The 13,528-nt window shown below is 40.5% G+C and overlaps 1 protein-coding gene across 2 annotated transcripts in view; it reads right to left on the bottom strand.

Moving 5' to 3' along the window:
* Positions 1 to 2,204: 2,204 nt before the first annotated feature.
* LOC137612024 (adenylate cyclase type 1-like) overlaps positions 2,205 to 13,528 on the bottom strand; it is a 32,699-nt gene continuing 21,375 nt past the window's right edge. The window contains exons 8-20 of one of the 2 annotated variants that reach the window (XM_068340321.1): positions 12,838 to 12,993; positions 9,249 to 9,446; positions 9,063 to 9,160; positions 8,856 to 8,940; positions 8,354 to 8,443; positions 7,947 to 8,209; positions 7,067 to 7,193; positions 6,426 to 6,587; positions 6,190 to 6,336; positions 6,005 to 6,103; positions 5,786 to 5,900; positions 5,565 to 5,689; positions 2,205 to 4,019 (exon numbers count right to left, since the gene is read on the bottom strand). In XM_068340321.1, the coding sequence (XP_068196422.1) occupies positions 3,606 to 4,019; positions 5,565 to 5,689; positions 5,786 to 5,900; positions 6,005 to 6,103; positions 6,190 to 6,336; positions 6,426 to 6,587; positions 7,067 to 7,193; positions 7,947 to 8,209; positions 8,354 to 8,443; positions 8,856 to 8,940; positions 9,063 to 9,160; positions 9,249 to 9,446; positions 12,838 to 12,993 (2,079 nt within the window). In that variant the 3' untranslated portion in view covers positions 2,205 to 3,605. The remainder of the gene's footprint in view (positions 4,020 to 5,564; positions 5,690 to 5,785; positions 5,901 to 6,004; positions 6,104 to 6,189; positions 6,337 to 6,425; positions 6,588 to 7,066; positions 7,194 to 7,946; positions 8,210 to 8,353; positions 8,444 to 8,855; positions 8,941 to 9,062; positions 9,161 to 9,248; positions 9,447 to 12,837; positions 12,994 to 13,528) is intronic. The other variant, XM_068340322.1, reaches the window with a different exon arrangement.

Raw genomic sequence — 13,528 nt, 5'->3', positions numbered from 1 at the left:
CCATGTAAATCAAAATGAAATGTTGGGAAATCTTTTGATTGAATCAAAATTTAAATCAACTCTTATGTGGTTCTATAATCCCCACGCACTCAAAATGTCCACAAAATAGGTGAAAACATTGTCTATCTACTTTGCATACAACTAAATACAAACACAGATGATCACATAACTCTGTCATCCGCTTTTAACAAAATACTGTATATGACTTCATGACATCACGAGTACTGAACTGTAGGTACTGTAGCGATCACGACAAAAACAAAAAGACTTTCACATTAAACATGTATTTGTTTCACATTCAGTGTTAAACTGATCTTCCTACTCAACCACCAGCTGGTGAGTCGTCGCCTCTTCGATATTTACCATCAGGGCCTTCAGCCAATCAGGAAAGGACTCCTTTAAAACACAATGGAAGACGTTGGTTCTAAGATAATCCATCATACTTAAAATGTTAGCATCTTAAAGTGAAAACTCACAAATGGAGATGACCTCTTGTGACTTTTCTTGTGTCTCTTCTGCACTGGTGGTTTAGTAGACGTACGTTTTGCCATCTGATATTGGAGGTCTTAAAGTCAACAGAGCATCCCTTCCTTTCCCTTTGAGCGTACAGTCAAATATTAAATCTGAACGTGAACTGTGTCAGATTGCTTACCTTTAGCCTCAACTCTCCAACATTAGACCTCCTCTCATTCCCTAACTTTGCCTGTTCGGGTGGAATCACATCGTGGCTTAAACCGGATGCAGAGAACCCCACTGTGACCTCCTGCTGGCCGCTTGTAGATTTCATCTGAGGAAGACTCCCTTGGCTGTAAAAACGTGACCGTCGCGTTGGTCTCAGGACCCTCAGCAGACCATCTTCATCTTCATCACTCTTCTCATCCGTTGTAACGTTCTTCGTCTCCACATCTAGTATTTGAAAATCCTTTCCTTCTGCTGTCTTGTTTTCTTCTGTTTCCTCCTCTTGTTCTGACTCTTCCTGTATTGGTTCCAGTAGCGGCCTCTGTTCCACCATTACACTCATATTATTTTCACACAGTGATATGTGGCCTTTAATTAATATATTTTAATTGGAACTTATTCCAAACACACAAAAAAGGAAAGAAAAATGTGGATTGAAACTTACAATTTGGCGCAGAATGTCCATTTAGCTGGACGACAGTGTTTTCCTTCCATCCAGGTTCTAATAATCTGATTATTAGAATCAGGTGAGAGCTGAAGAGGTGGCTGATGGAAGCTGGAGTCCTCTAACATGAAATAATAACCCATAGGTGCTTTAACAAAAATCTATTAAAATGTTTTGTAGTTCAAAGGCTGTTAAAACTTCAAGAAAAGCTTCCACCAATTTTATAAAATTCTTACAATACTGTTTTTATTTAATTTTTAACATTTCAGCTTTTAAAGGCTCAGAAATTTCAAAATATATATATGTTTGTTTGTTTTTTATATAACACCCACAGGCAATTGAGAGTCACTGCTTCAGCCTTACTGTACAGTATATGTTTGGACTGCATGAGAAAGCTTGGGGGGGGGGGTTACACAACACTGACCCACTATGGAAATTTGTGAAAGAAAATGCTCATGACGCTAAAGGAAGTGACGTGGAAGAATGTTGCAAAATAAAATAAACTGTGGAATTCAACTTGTTTGTTCCATAATGAGGATGAACAAAATGTGTTTTGGAGAGAAACTGGATATAATGATAACTTTTTCTTGTTTTCCAGAAAATTCCAGGGGGCAACTTCCAACTTTCTGGTAATAAGAGACAAACAAATGAATAACAGGTTAAATATTATCTTCTCTTTGAAGGAAATTCCCCCGGAACATAAAATAACACCTCCATGAAATAAAGCATTAACCAAATGTTCTATTATTTGTTTGAGTCTAACGTCATGGAATGTAACTGTTCATGAATGTCACAACCTTGTTCTTATGCTGACCTTATTTGGGCCTGATGACAGAGAGGGGGTGTGTTGTTTGTGAACCACCGCTCACCTCGGACTCCCTTTGTTGCTTAATGTCAACACGGATTCAGGGAACTCTGTGACATCAATGGTCAGCTTGGTTTCTTACTGGTGGCCTCGAGTATGAGCTCATAAAATATATCAAAATTACGACCCAGCTCAAGTTGTGAATTAATTGACAAGACTTTGATTCAACATTTTTACATATTATACTCTGCACACATTCCATATTTTATACACCAATATTGTCTTTATTACAAAATATTCAATCATTTTACAGTTTTAGCTATTTACAAAAAGTATGATCTGCATATCAAAGTGAATATATCTAAAAAGGCAGGTTGCAATCACTGTAAGCTCATTGAATAAGGCAAAAAACATCATGTATTTACACTTTTGCAAATCAAGTTCTACAATGACAAGATATAGACTATTTAGATGCAGTATATTAAGTCTGAGACTGTTTCGGAGATGTGCTAAAACTTGTTTTTTTTTTTAATGTTTTAATTTTTAGGAGAAATTGTGAAATGTAGCTTAAATAAACATCAAAACAAAGCTGGAAAACAGTAATGTGTGCCTGATAGACAACACGGCAGCTGTGATGCTGCACCGGTTTCTGACACCTCATGTAAAGGTGTCAGCCTTGTTGAAAGGCTTAGGCTAAAGTCGTGCAAAAGACGTGTGCTCATTGTGCATGCTAATGTAATATGTGTGCCCTCCTTTTGTGCCTTTGTAGATATCTACATGCATGTTTTCACCATAAATAAGGGCCTTCTATCTCTACATGACATCGGTCATTGTTTGTGACTGATCTGGTTTTGGCATTGATTCATTTCCATTGCTCTTTAGGTCTACGCACTTTTACTGCCTCCACCATTCTATGTGTGTAGACTTAACATGTCACATTTCCTGTTATCCCTCATCTACTTAGGAACCATTACCTCACATTCAATCACTTCATAAATGCACCAATGATAGAAGAGCGCCTCATCATGTTTTCTCCAGTGAGTTGTGAGGCAATATAAGCAGTAAAAACAAAGGTCTATGGAAATCTCAATACTTTGGTTTTCTTTCAACAGGAGTAAAATAACTATGGCTGTTAACTCTTCAAAAGTCATGCATTAACTGTAAATATGTCTCAAAAAATGCCTACTTCATCCAGCGAGTATAAAAAGGTAATTTGTGCTGTTTCATTACAATTCAGAATTAACCACACATGCACACATGCTTACATACACCAAGAAAGAAACACCATTTTACACTGTAAATAATGCAATGTATCCTTGGCATAATCAGAGACAGTGCAAAAGCAATAGCATGATCCGTCTTTCTGAATATCAATGTGGATATCCCCAGTATGTGGAATATGTACTACATGTAAAACAAAGATGCACATTATACCTGGATCCGAGGGGAACCCTCTCTCTTCTTTATTTCACATTTTTCCTTGTAAAATCCCTAAAAACAAGAGTGATTATCCGTGTATCACCATTTCACTTCTGCAGTGGTTTGTATCCTGAATGAACACATCCTGTGTCAGGAGCTCAGGATTTAGAGAAAATACCTGGACATTTGTCTCCTTAGGCCTCCAGCCAGGATTTTCTTTTTCCTGTATTTCGTTATGGTTTATCTTTGTCTTTTGTTCTACACTATTACATCTCCAACAGCTGCCACCGCTTCAAGCTCAATGTCTGTCACCTCGATGTCCTCCTCGTCACCCACTGCCGAAACACTCGGTGAAGACAGGCACGCTGTTTGGCTGTTGCTGCTGTTGGCGGGATTTGCCGGTATGTTGCTGGACGTGCTGGTGAAAGCAGTCAGGCATGGGGTGGAGGAGACGCTGCCCATGTTGGTCGGGACGCTTGTCTTACCACAAGAGTGGATGCGGCGTGCTAGGCTGGCAGAACGCACCACAGACGAAGTGGTCACGGTGCCCACGCCTTGAACTTTCCCTTCCAGGAAGTAGGTCAGCATCTCACCTTTGCCCTTTACGCTGACTTTGCCGCGACACACCAGGTCATAGTTAGTGTTCAGCAGACGATAGACCTCTTCAGTCACCTGTAACATTAAATAATAATTTCAAAATGAAACACAAATTGTGAGTGTTACAAGTATTTTTACAATCTTTGTCATTTAAATTCATCATATATGGACATCTTAAACTAAGTTTGATGTTTCATTTCCTTGATATATCTATGAAATTTCCGAACAATACAAAATGGCAATGACAGAAAAATACATTCAAAACACAGAATAAAAACCAACTGCTACAGCAGTGACCAAAAAATAATTTAAAAAAACGAAACAAGAAAAAAAAATTGAAACGTGACAGTTCTTACAATTGAACTTACAATATACAACATTGAACAGTTAGCACTCAGACTTCATGCAGCTGGACAAACTTTTATAAAATGCATCAGTCTTGACATCCTTACTCACGCTTCAACCTCTAGTGTTTTATTGCAGTGCCTGTTATTATAGTAACGGGCATCCAGAGGCCATGATCTAAAACCGATACATTCAGAAGTCACCTCTAAGGAAGCTTTATTGTTCTAATACTTCCTGTAAGCCACATTAAAATGACACACAAGTATATAAGTAAGTAGGGCAATCAGGAGAGTAGAAATATTTTTTTGATAATTATGCAACTCTCATTTTGGAAGGAAGCGATTTTCCTGTGGAGATGTTCTTTGCTTTTTTGCTGCAGGCTGGATGTGGCGGTGGAGTCGAGGGTTGGCGCCCAATCTACCTCCATACCTGCGGTCATTCAGCAATCAGCTCCTCCTCTTATGCCTGTCCAAACCTCTGGGTCTTCCCGACTTGATTGCTATTCAGCTCACGTGTGTGTGCCTCCTCATCACTTTCTCCTGCTTCAGCACCCAGCTTTGCCTTTTTGTCGTGTTTCAGAACTTCTGATCCCGGAACCTGGACTGTGTTCTTGGGGAGGTTTTTTGTTTTGTTTTGTTTTTTGGACTTCACCCATCACATGCTTCCTGTTTTTGTGTGCAATAAAATTATTGTTGCACCTCTCTTTGGCCTCTGCTCCGCTCTTGTGTCCACTCCTCGTGTTTGACAGTTACCTTGCAACAATTGCCACATGCCCACCAGTCCATTTTTAATCAATGTAAACACAAATCCAAACCCCAACAAGACATGTGAAACATCAATATGGTTGCAGGCATTGTCACAAAGTTAATGTAACCAAAAAAACAAGGATCAACACCTCGATCTACAACCACATCAAACTTCAGCAATTTAATTCATGCACCACCACTCCACGACAAACATGAAGACAAAATACATTAAAAAAAAAAAAACAAGCCCAGCCCTCCCGTCAACTTTCATTAAAATCTGATTTTGCAAAATCCGTCTGCTAGACAACAAAGAAACAAAGGGTCTTAGAAGTATAGCCTCTAGATTATGCCATTTATTCAAGCATTTGAAGTCCGCTGTTTTGCATTAGATAACTTTCGTCGGTCAACAACTGTATCTGATAGTTGTTGGGTTTTTTTTCACTTTTTTCCACATTGATTTGGTATGTAGATCCACCTAATTTCTGAACCATTTAAAAATAAGCACAACAATGTCAAGTGTCGTGGGTACCTGTATCTTTCCCTGTACTCCTGTGCTGTCCATTCTGCTGGCCACGTTGACCGTGTTCCCCCAGATGTCATACTGAGGTCGCCTTGCCCCAATCACTCCTGCAACCACTGGACCCACGTTAATACCTGCACAAGAACACTTTGAATCAACACATAGCAGTATTTTTCCTGAGAGTCTTTACTTTACAAAGAAACAAAGAAACAACAACAGAGCAGACCTACCCACTCTCAAGACAAACTCATTGTATGATTGATAGTTGATTTCATCCAAAACATCGAACATCTCGATGGCATAGTCTGCTATCGTGCTCAGATGGTCGTAAACAGATTTCTTGGCCTAAAAGAGGGCAGAAAACATGAAATGATCTTTCATGTAATCTTAACTCCAATGCTCCTCAGGATCCACACATGCACAAACAGCAACACAAAGTGACAGATCACCTTGGTGCCGACAGTGGGGAGGAGACCGACAGCTGCCATGTATGTGCTGCCGATGGTTTTGATTTTCTCTATGTCTTTGTAACACTCCTTATCCATGAGCTGCAAAACACATATTCAAATAAAATTCAAGATAATTTCCCAGACGTCTGTTTTTGAAATTTTTGACACAAAAATCTGCATCCTACCTCGTCAAAGTCGGCAATGATCTCATTCAACAGTCTGAGGCACTCCACTCCCATGTTGTTTCCATCCAGCTCGATGTAGAAATCATTAAAGTTTGGGATCGAGGCAAACAGGACACCGACTTGTGCGTAGGACTGATAGTATAGATCCTAATGGAAAAACAGGAGAAACGTAGCGTGAAAGTATAAATATGTCTTCTTATGTTGATCACTTTTATCTCTTCACTCTGTTTATCTACCTGCTTGTCTGTCTGTCTTTTTGCCTGTCTATTAGCGAGGCTCACCATGTTCCTGGGGTTGGACAACAGGAAGTGTTGGGCCACGTGAGCAGGAAGGAGATTGAAGAGAATTCTCTTGTTATCCAGCTTGACTTTCTCCATGCCATCCCTCTCCTCCTCCGCCTGACACACACACACACACACACACACACACACACACACACACACACACACACACACACACACACACACACACACACACACACACACACACACACACACACACATACACACACAAACAATAACACTGAGTATGTCCAACAGTTTCACCACATGGGGTCAGTAAAAAAACATTACAGCATGTCCTATGGTTGGATTTTTAATGGACTTGGACACAGTGAATGCTAAGCTTTAAACAGTATAAAATTCAACTACAACGCTTGAATTTTATTGTTTTGTTTTCTTTTGCACTTGCAGCATAAAGCAAACCTCTTACCCATGCTTACAGCATGAAAACAAATTGTTCATACTTAAACTATTTGCTTATTTCCACTGCATACTCCTATTTTACATGATGATAAAGTGACATGAGCCTCTCATCAACAATTACAACAACAACAAATCCTTCTTTTGCACACACACTGACACACATGCTTTCAGACCTGCACAGCCCATAGGAAGTCCAAGCGCAGTTTGAGGTCAAGCTGCCTGGAGTGGAGGGCCAGAGCACCGACAAAGAGCAACAAAGACAGGATGGGCTCATAGCCCCTGATGTGGAAGGACCCCCCACTGTGGAAGTGACCAATACACAAGTCAGCACTAGAATGGACCACACAAGATACATGCAGTATTACGGTTGAATAGACCCCCCAGGGTGTGTAGACCAGTCATGGGTGAACTGTTACCAAAGACGTAATGAAAATATGTTTTAAAAAACACAAGATTAGGGCGGCAAGTATGCTCAAAATGTTGGATTTGTTATTTACCGGAGGATGCGTGCATTTCAGCCGAGAGAGATATTTATCTGACTAAGCTGAACAAATTCAATATAATCACTTTTCAGAGGCACAGTTATGATCTGAGCTCCAATAAAATTGGCCAGGTCCCACAATGCTGAGTTGAAACAGCTAACGCACTCTCATCATCCTGCCCACATTGTCCTTTCAGGCTTCTGATTTGGAATTAATGAGCACATGTGCTGCATCAAAGGGTGGTAAATGAAAGAGTGTGTGGGCCACTGACAAGCAACGACTCCTTCACACTCATACATCTCGGCACATGTACTGTAAATTGTCTTTTAAACTCATGAATATCTGTTTCTTCCCCCAGATCAAGGATTCATTCACAGCCAATCTTTGCCTTTGATACACAAACAATAAAGAATCGTCGCCAGATCGTGGGGAGGGAGGGGGGAGGGGACTCTCTTTCCAATGCGGGTGTAGTTGTAACTTCAAAAGAAGGAAAGAAATAACAAATGCAAACAAGCTGAAGTGTTTCTGCACATGTGTGGTGTTTGTGGTCGCGCTGTGCTGTGAAACTCGCCCTGCTGTCTTGCGAAAGCCACTGAGCTCCAAAACGGTGACATAGAGCACCCCAAGAAGGAGCATTAGCGCCATCTTTGGCAGCCAGGAGACCCGCAGGAACAACGCCAAGGTGAGTGTGCCCACTATACAGGACAGAAAGGCGTAGCGGGCACCGTCGCAAGGTAGCTCCACCATGGTGCGGTTGGTGCCACTGTCCACATCAGTGATGACGATAGAGCTGTTGGTGTTGGCACTGCCCCACAACCAGGGCATACAGCCCACCTAACACAGCAAAATGCAAAGAACATTGAAGTAAATGATGATACAGTATATATGAACATATATGATACAATATTAATAAAGAAAAACACTACAAGCATAACCATATTGGCTGTCTAACATTTCACTGTTTCCTTTCCCACTTACCACACAGGCCTGGGCTACAGCATAGATTAAGAGCACTATAAGAACACAGAGAGCAGTGCGGATCTGAATGGTCAGGCACCCCGGAAAACACTGAAACACAAAGACAAAGGAGCGGTTAGACAAAAGAGGCAACATGTGGGGCATGACATTATAAGATAAAACAAAGAAAGAAAGAAAATGATGTGTTTGGAATGAGGATGATGATCAACTTCAACAAAAGAGTGACATGAATGAACTAGCTGCTCGAATTTAAATACAGCAGAGGGGCTTCGACAGTAATCCTGAAGGCAATGAATGAATAATGAATCATTGTTACAAAGCTTTCTAAAATACATTTACATATTTCTCTTCAGTCAGCAAATTAGGAAAACCTGAGCAGCCAAAAAATTTAAATGAATAAGGGGAAGTTTGCACTGAACTGTCTTAAAAGATGATGCATGAATAAAATGGTGGTAGATGTTGATTGGGGTGGGGTTAAAAGATTAAATGCAGTCACAGTTACCTGCACTCTAGTGATATGCAGGTACATGATACAAGCTACTAGGAAACAGATGCAGAAGACAAGAAGGACTAGTACTGCTGTGCCCCTGAGCGGAAAGAGAGGAAGATGACAGGGTTAGTTATAAAGACAATGGCCCGAGGAAGTGAAAGACTCAATTAAAGAGATAAATGGAGAAATAAAAAGAAGAACACAATCTGCTGTACATACTGTGGTATAATGAGAAGATAGACAAGGCCAAACAAGGCAGCTAGGATTAGAGAGAGGACCACGGCACTGGTGAAGTACTCATCAGGAACCTGGTGATACTACGTGACGTTGGAGAGAGAACAGTGAGTAAAAAACGTTCATTCACACAATCATGGCACATGTTAGTGTTTCTGCGGAGACCCTCACCCTCTGCTCACGCTCAGAGCACTTATACATGAGTGTAAGGAAGTTGAGGTCTGCCGTATCTGACTCGGTCTGGCGGGCCTCGATTAGCCGGCCGATGTAGCGGTTGACCCGGGTTCTGGGGCTGCTTTGGATCAGATTTGCTTGGTTTGCGTTGGTGCGGTTCCTCAGCTTCTGCGGAGCTGTTCGCATGGCCCTCCGCTGGTGGGATGAAAAAAAAAGAGAAAACGCTGAAAATGTTGAACTTGGGGGAAAATAGTGAGATGAATAGGATGCAATGTAGTGGCCGGTGTTCTCTGCGCTACCGAAATATTATCGTACTAGGGAACAAGGGTGACTAAGAGTCAACAATAAACACAGGCAGCTGATTATACTTTCAAATGAGGACATTGCCTTCACACTTAACTTCATTACTGAATGTACCCCACTGTGTCTGAGTGTCTTCAGCAGCCAAAGTGAGCAGCTTTGCAAAACATCGGCCACTGGAGCAAAGTGTGTATGTGTGTGTGTTTACATGTAACTGAACATGCTGGATTAATTGTTTAATTCACTCTTTCTTTCTGTTGTTTCTTGTTTCTGTCTTTTCCTCCTTAATTCCTGCTAGTTCTCCATCTTTCTTTTGTCTTCCTATATTATTTCCATGCTGTCCTCTTTCTGCAAAGTCATGTTTGCTTCTCACATGCTTTCCTTCAGACTTTCCATCTATTCTCTTTCTCGCTTCTATGTGTTCTGCGTTGTTACATATTACGTGTTACATACAGTATTATGTTCCTCACCATTTTTTCCAAGTATTTTCTGTACAGTATTCACACCAATGGCCTCATAAATTCTTATTAACTTCCATTTTTCTTCCTTGTTTCCATCCATTCTGCTTTTATAAATTCTTTTCTCTTTCCATTCTTCCCTGGATCTGTGCATCCTTCCATACTCCCTTCTTTTCTATTGAATGGTACATTTGTCCTTGCTTTATTCCTTCCTCCCTTGCTCTTGTCTCTTCATCCATACTTTGCTTATCATGTCCTTGTTTTGATTCACTCATTCCATCAATGCTTTTTTTCTCTCTGTCTATTCATTTCTGCCCCTTTTTCATTTGTGCCTCCCTCACGTTCTAGTTTATTCTTTATCCAGCGGTAACACAGTGACCTACTGAGTTCCATATTTTAGTCAACATAGCACAGCACACATCATACCTCTGTGTCTGCTGTGCACAAATCCTACTCATTCGTCCCTCATCCAGTTAATGCTTTGAATGCATGTGCTATTTCCTAAAGTGTGTGTTCTGAATTTGAAATGAAAGTGTGTTTCTATCTTTACCTGTCTTACTGTTATGTGATGTGCTGTACTACTGGATGCACAGTATTATAGAAGTGGAAAGATAGCGCTTCCAATTTTAAACACCTCAGAAAATCTCACTTTATCTTTGTCTGAACCTTATGAAGGGTATTTTACAGCACAAAACACACACACACACACACGCACGCACGCACGCACACACACACACTCATCCATACACTCATGCATACACACATGAAAATCTGGATTTAAAAAAATGGCGCAAGAGTTGCCCAGCTGCCAGACCACAGGATTTCTCTCCAGGCACACAGGGTCAAGTAAGCTCTTTGACATCAGGCCAGAATGTCAGAGTCACTTACAGTACATGTGGGGGAAACGTGATGTTATTTTGTGGCACGAGCAACATGCTGAGCCCATTATAGCTGACAGGATTATCTCTTACCACTGCTCCTTGTTTCCTTCAAAGACAAACTATACGTCATATGAGAACCATCTATTTATGTGCTGCGAAGTGTTGCTGCGACATTTGTGAATTCTTTTGCTAACTCAGACAAACTAAAGCACATGAATAAATGCAGTCCATCAGCGCAGGCACAAAAACAAAAGCTTATATAATATTTTAGAAGGGTAACCAGTATGAAGATACTGGGTGATTTCCAACCAGTTGGTGTTGGTGGACAAAAACGACAAAAAGAAAGAAATAAAACACCTCAGCAGAATCAAACCTCGGAGAGCTCAAACAACAGTAAACAATTCATTTTCTTACAGATTAATCTGCCGTCAGAAGATTTTTTTTAAACTGGTTACCACTGCAATCTCCAAATGCCCAAAGTGACATCACTAAACTGCTTCTGCCAAACCCGTGTGATTAATTATAAGACACACAAAAGCAGGAAGTAATCACAGCAGAGGACAAAAAATTACCAATTTTTCAAAAGTTTGCCAAAAGAAAATAAGTATTTTGATAAAATGTTTATTAATAATTCATTTTTACGAATTATTAAATCACATTTACATGTCTAGAAAACATCTACAGAATCAGGTGATCCAGGTGATCCAAGACGTGTGCTTATCATCTTGAGCCACCAGCATTACTGGACTTCAGACTGGCCATGTTGCAAACATATACTGTATGTTCAATGAAGTGACAACTAACATTTGCGCTGTAGATGCAGGAGCATCTCTCATCCATGCGAGTATCAGCTGCAGGTCCAAGAGTTCACATTAGGAAAACTGCAAGACCATGAAGTAATCTGCCAACGCACACTGTTGCTCCTCCGGTGTCCACCCCCTCAGATGATGCACGACTCAGACTAAAGCCTGATGTGAAGCACATTCAAATTTTGCAGCATTTTAAGTGTCGGTTCAACAAAACAACCAGGAGTATGAATGATCTCAAAGAATACAATAAATAAAAACTTTTTTTTTTTAATTGCAAAACAATTGTACATGAAATCATTCATTCATTTTCTAACCACTTCATCTGCTGTCCCAGGTCACAGGGAGCTGGAGCCTATCCCAGCTGACTGAGGGCGTGAGGCGGGAGAAACTCCAGGCACGATACCATTACACCGCGGAGCCACACAGAGACACAGACCAGCACGCACACACTCCTACGGGCAAATTGGAATGACCAATTAACCTGAAGTGCTTATTTTTTGGAGGTGGGAGGAAGCCGGAGAACCCGGAGAGAACACATACACACACACACACACACACAGGGAGAACATACAAACATGAAATTATTCACCTGTAAATTATGGTTGCTAAAGTGGCCTTAATGATCAGCAGAGGAAAAGACTCAAGGTTTACATAATGAGATCAGGCCACATTCAGTCTTATTTAGAAATCCAGGTGATCCAAGTAAAGATATTTAGCTCTTGTAGGAAACTCTAGACCAGGGGTATCCAACTCATTTTCACTTAGGGCCACATCAGCATAATGGCTGTCCTCAAAGGGCCAGATGTTATAAATGTAACTCAATGTAACTCAATGTAATGTAAAATAAATATAACTACTCCTTAATGTTAAATAACTGAATTTATTACTTATTTAAGTTACAAACATTACATTTGCACAGAAAAAATGTTTTCTTGTTGCTCTGTTTCAACATGAATCCTTTTAATTTGACCTTTTATGCTCTCGCTGGCCACATAAAATTATGTGGCGGTCCACATTTGGCCCCCGGGCCTTGAGTTTGACACATGTGCTCTGGACATTCAGATTATATACGTATAAATATAAATAAATCACGGCACGAGCAAACACAGACACGTCAATACAGACACAGTGTTTATACCTTATCACCGTCCTCGCAGTTCATGGCATTGGAGAAGGGAATCTCAGCCTTGAACATCTTCCTGCAGTGCATAAGCTGCACTAGTAAGTAGCACACAGTTTTGAACTTCATCTTTTTGGCTGGCTTTATATCCGAAAGAATCAATCCTGGGAATATCTGTCACCAGATAAGAAATGGGAACAAGGATTTAGTCATCATACCTCACACAGTAATGCATTTTATGTAAGGGTCTAGAAAGCATGTACAGGAATCAGAAAGTATAGCATGCGTATGTATGCTCATGCACATATTCAGGCATTATTAACAGGCTCAGGTATTTCACTAGAAAGTAGTTAAGGTCAGTCCCTCCGGTGGTTTTAACAGATATTTGACTTTAGCTTGACTCATTCTCTTTCATGGAGCTATTTCAGAAAGATCAATAAAGATGAGGCATTCGTTTAAGAGTTTGAGGTAAGGTCATGTGTGTCATTTCTTGTAAGAAATATGTGATTTGCTCAATACACAAAGGAGGTGTTATTAAAGGCACAGAAGGAAAATGAGTAGGACCCCTTATAAGTCAGCTTAATCAGGGCACATCTTCCTCTCAACCAGGTCTTCCTCAAAGTGTAACCATCAGCTCTTCTAACCCTGTAACACCAAGTGTTATTTTGTGTTTTTCTCCCTGAAAACTCTGATCTATAAATGTTTTGAT

Source organism: Antennarius striatus, chromosome 18 (genome assembly GCF_040054535.1).
Source record: "Antennarius striatus isolate MH-2024 chromosome 18, ASM4005453v1, whole genome shotgun sequence".
Taxonomy (NCBI): Eukaryota; Metazoa; Chordata; class Actinopteri; order Lophiiformes; family Antennariidae; genus Antennarius; species Antennarius striatus.
The sequence above is the reverse complement of the archived record's forward strand: the minus strand, read 5'-3'. Positions and strand labels throughout refer to the sequence as shown.